The 4,602-nt window shown below is 32.2% G+C and overlaps 1 protein-coding gene across 1 annotated transcript; it reads left to right on the top strand.

Annotated features, from left to right (window-relative positions):
* Window positions 1-2,742: 2,742 nt before the first annotated feature.
* On the top strand, window positions 2,743-4,339 carry LOC106331887 (probable plastid-lipid-associated protein 7, chloroplastic). The gene is made up of 5 exons (XM_013770321.1): window positions 2,743-3,176; window positions 3,294-3,532; window positions 3,627-3,725; window positions 3,806-3,924; window positions 4,007-4,339. The coding sequence occupies exons 1-5, from the start codon at window positions 2,891-2,893 to the stop codon at window positions 4,083-4,085; spliced, it is 822 nt and encodes a 273-aa protein (XP_013625775.1). The 5' UTR covers window positions 2,743-2,890; the 3' UTR covers window positions 4,086-4,339.
* Window positions 4,340-4,602: the final 263 nt, after the last annotated feature.

The following is a 4,602-nucleotide window of genomic DNA, read 5'->3' as shown; positions in this document are numbered from 1 at the left end:
ATAGTTTAGTTATGTATTTAAATTAAATGCTTTTAAAGAAAACAAACACTTCACAGCAAGACATGTAGTGTGAACGTATTTCAGCTTTTTTTGGACGCTTCTTCCGAAACGATTGATTCTCAACATTTCATTCTCTTTCTACAACTATTCTTCTTTTAATTAATTTATTTGGTGAGGTACTCCCTAATAAAACTACTGATGCGGATGACCTAAAAAGTCCCATTTAATGAAAAGAGCAAAAGCAATAAAAAAAAATTAGAATGTAATTCTAAAAACAGAAATGGTAAATGATCACGTGTGTCTACGAAAAAACTAAAGTGTTCTCGTATTTGTGTTCTTAGTAATTCAACAAAAAAAAAAAGGAAGAAGTTTGTGTTCTTCATTTTTACCTACTTTTTTCGCTTCTCATTGTTTGTTTCAAAGATGAATGGAACAAGTTCCATTCTTTTGATAGTGTTGTTGATGCAAGCTCACTCTTCTATTTCAGACGGTAAGTGTGTGTTAATTAGTATCATAAAGTATCTTGAAACTTTAAACTCATTTTCCGTTTCTTCCACAGATTCTGCCGCTTTGCAAGTGGTGAAAGCTCAGTGGACAAGGTTTCCTGAGAACTGGAAAGGAGTAGACCCTTGTGGAAGCAATTGGGTTGGAATCTCCTGCTACAAGAACAAAGTTGTTTCAATGTTTGAAAATGAAATTTAGTTTGTTCTCTTTTCTAAACTGTAAATTTGGTGTAGATCATTAGGAAATCTTAATGTGGAAGGAAAGTTTAGAGAGACAATTTCAGCCTTATCAAAATTTTGTATCTTGTAAGGTTTTTATTTTTTTAAGGATCCATTATATTTTACAAGAAGGAAAAAATAAACAAAAAAACAAAATAAAAAGCAAAAAATAATAAAATAGAAAAATAATGATAAAAACAAAAATTCATGTTTGTAATATGTTGTTCACAATCAAGTTTCTAGGTTTTAAAACAAAAAAGCGCATGACTTGACACACATGTGTTTTTTTTCCATTTTTTATTGATCAAATTTAAGATTGATCAAGTTTTTTAAAAACTTTTTTACATGGTGTGGGATATTCATATTATTTTTGGATATACATGCAAGCAAATGTATATGTTATATAAATAATTCGTCAGGAATTTTAATAAGGTTTAGTGTATGTATTAATATAGAGAGTTTAGCCATTTTCCTTAGGATTTTTTTTGAAAATTTTGATACTAACTAAATTACCATACATTGTTAAGAAATCATTAATGTATGATAAAGAAAAAAATAAAGATACTTGCCCGATTTTAAAATATAATTGGAATATTTTGATATTCAGTGATCAAAATTAGAAATGAGTTAGTTAAGTGTAATAAAAATTAAATGGTAAGATAATAATGATTGTGTCTGCTTAGAAGTTAAAATTTTATTTATTTAACAATTAAGCAAAATCTTTTATAGTCTAGAAATTTATTTTAGAAATATATATATTCTAATATTCATTCACTTATAACCCGATATGCTAATTTGTGAATTATTTAAAATTTTATTTGTTTAAATTTGTAAATCTAGTTTGTTATGATTTAAAAGTTAAATGCCTTACTTTATATTTGTGATTATCTTTATCCATATTCAACTGGACATATTCATATTTTTATAAAATCAAATAAACATTAAACAACTAATGTGTTACCATAGACCAAACCTCAAACCAGTTTCTTCGATTTAAGTAAAAACTAATTTTCCGGGGAAATTCGTCGCTAAAAAGTAAAAAAAAAAAACACACTATATTCCTCATTGGACTTGTGATCAAAAGATTATGTATTTGGCTTTGGCTTCCTAATGCTGTTCACAAGCTCTCTCCCCTGGTTTCTCCATCTTCTGCTGTGATTTTGTACAGTCCGAGAATAGTGAGCTCAGGCAATTTAAAGCATAACGCTGGTCAGGGCTAGAGCCATTGAAATTTTGATTCAATGTTTCTGGTGTAAAGCATGTGACATTTTCTTTGACTTACAACATTTCGAATATCCGATATCAATCTACTTATGGTAGCCGTGGCAAGACTCTACAACTCAAACAAAAGACCCTCGAAACTCTATTTTAAGGCCTTGCCACAAAGAACAGTGCATGACAACTTCTTTTTCGTTTGTTCAACACCAACAGACCATGGCTATGTTTGATACTTTGTGGTTAATCACAAATATCCACAAAAGTGCCACTTTGATCTTCTTTTTTTTTCTTTTTCTTTAATTGTTTAAAACAAGTGTTGTACTTGTTACTTAACAACCTTACTAACATGTGAATTGGTGAATATAAATAGTAAAGCTAACGTTAGCAACTCAACGATAACTTTCTGACACAACTATTAAAACTAGCTTTTGGACTGAACTACAACAGAAACAATGGGACATAATCTTTTGAAATTGCATCGAGAAACGAGTTTCCATATCAAGTGGTACTGGACGCTTTAGTTGATTAGATATTTAGATCTAATGGTCACCTAATTAGCCTAATCATGGAATTCATAATTAATTTAGTGTCAATTAATATTTATAGTATGGGAAAGTAAAAACATATCTAATTTTTATTCAATAAAAAAAATCTTGGACAAAGTATTAAGTTATTTTTGTAATACAAAATCTGTAAGTTTTAAATATATAATTTTTTTAAGCTCAATAAAACAAGTTTTATATCCACCAAAAAAATTAAATCACTAATTTAGTTTTATACTATTGTATAGTGTATGGTGGTGGTGGTAGATAGATCGGATGCTAAAGGATTAGATAATGAACCAAAACTGTCGATTCTCCTCCCCATAAAAATTCACTCTCCTCAAATCATCTCTTGGACCCTTCTTCTTCTTCTTCCCAAGTTTTCATTTGATCCGTTGACATCTGGCAATGTCGAGTAAGCTTATCCAGCCACCGCCAATGGCAGCTTCACGAGAAGCAATCTCAAGAAGAACAGGAAACGCGAAGATGTTACTCTCTTTCAACGATCTCAATAGCAAAACGCTGAGTTTTAGCGACAACCCATTTCGTCTCCGGCCCATGTTCATCGGAAAAGTCACAGAACAGAGCTCTGCTTCCTCCCCAACTGATCAACAAGAAGTAGACGAAGAAGAAGAAGAAGAAGAAGATATTACAGTTTCCCAGATTAAAGAAGAGCTCTACGAAGCTCTCAAAGGTGAGTTTAGATTCAATCATTTCAAACAAAAAAAAAATCTATACTTTCTCCGGTTTGAATCATTGTGTGGTGCAAAAGGTTAAGAGTTTGAATTCAATGTTTTTGGGGATGATAAAGGGATCAATAGAGGGATATTCGGAGTTAAATCGGATAAAAAAGCAGAGATCGAGGGTCTGGTGAAGCTATTAGAATGTCGGAATCCGACGCCTGAGCCGACCGGAGAGTTAGACAAGATCGGAGGTTGCTGGAAACTCATTTACAGCACAATCACTGTGTTGGGATCCAAGAGAACCAAGTTGGGTCTTCGAGACTTCGTCTCTCTCGGAGATCTTCTTCAACAGATCGACATTGATCAGGTAATAATTAATCAAAAAGCGGATTCAGACAGCTTTTCCTGGTAATGATGACGTTTTAATTTAATCTTTTTTTTTATTATTTTCTTTAACAAAGGGCAAAACGGTCCATGTGTTGAAATTCGATGTCCGGGGGCTGAATCTACACGACGGCGAGTTTAGAATCGTCGCCAGCTTCGAGATCATATCTAAAACGGTATGTTAGTTACAATTTGGCGTTTTGGCGTTTTTTGGGTTTAGATTGCGTTTTGATGGATTTGCGTTTGTGTGTTGTAGAGTGTTGAGATAACATATGAAAGCTCTACGATCATGCCAGACCAGTTGATGAACATTTTCAAGAAAAACATGAATCTTCTGCTGGGAATCTTCAACCCTGAGGGACTATTTGAGATCTCGTATCCTTTTAGTTATATTATAAAACGTAATCACATTAATAATTTTATTTATTTTGATTCCTTGATTCCGAGAATTTGGCAGATATCTAGACGAAGATTTACAAGTAGGGAGAGATGGGAAAGGGAATGTATTTGTATTGGAGAAATCAGAGGAATCCTAAAGTCTTTATACAAGAATGTCTACTTCGTTTTTTCCAAACTCATTTCCATTAGAAGTAATTGCTTGTTTCTCAAGAAAGAAATTCAAAATTTTTATGGTTATGCTCTGTTGGGTACCATGGAGACATATACATCTCTTTCATACTACTATTTAGGGTAGGTAGATCGCTTTGGCTCTTTTTAGTGATTTTTGTCTTGAGAAAATTTGTAACAATGTATTGACATAATTGATAGCTCAATAATACTTTACAAGTAATTGTATTGATCTTATTCAAAATGGTTATAGATTGATCCTTACAAACATTTAATTAACAGATACTCGGCTTATCTTTTGTTTTGTTTTGGGTACTCAAAGTCTATGCTGCTTCTTCACTTATTTTTATGTTTGCTTCTTGGTTCTTACTTCATATTCACTCTCGATAAAGAGGAGACGACACTGAACTTAAACGATTAGGAAATGAGAGAGTACCTTGAAATAAGCCTAGTATATGCAATGCAAACCGGTAGAGATTAAGCTTT

This window comes from Brassica oleracea, chromosome C3 (assembly GCF_000695525.1).
Source record: "Brassica oleracea var. oleracea cultivar TO1000 chromosome C3, BOL, whole genome shotgun sequence".
Lineage (NCBI taxonomy): Eukaryota > Viridiplantae > Streptophyta > Magnoliopsida > Brassicales > Brassicaceae > Brassica > Brassica oleracea.
This window is presented reverse-complemented; position numbering and strand designations above follow the sequence as displayed.

What these genes read in the sequence shown, in the direction of transcription:
- LOC106331887 (XM_013770321.1), top strand. Translation starts at nt 2,891, where the DNA reads ATGTCGAGTAAGCTTATCCAGCCACCGCCAATGGCAGCTTCACGAGAA. An exon ending in GCTCTACGAAGCTCTCAAAG is followed by an intron (nt 3,177 to 3,293) that starts GTGAGTTTAGAT and finishes GGGATGATAAAG; the next exon opens with GGATCAATAGAGGGATATTC. An exon ending in GAGGGACTATTTGAGATCTC is followed by an intron (nt 3,925 to 4,006) that starts GTATCCTTTTAG and finishes AGAATTTGGCAG; the next exon opens with ATATCTAGACGAAGATTTAC.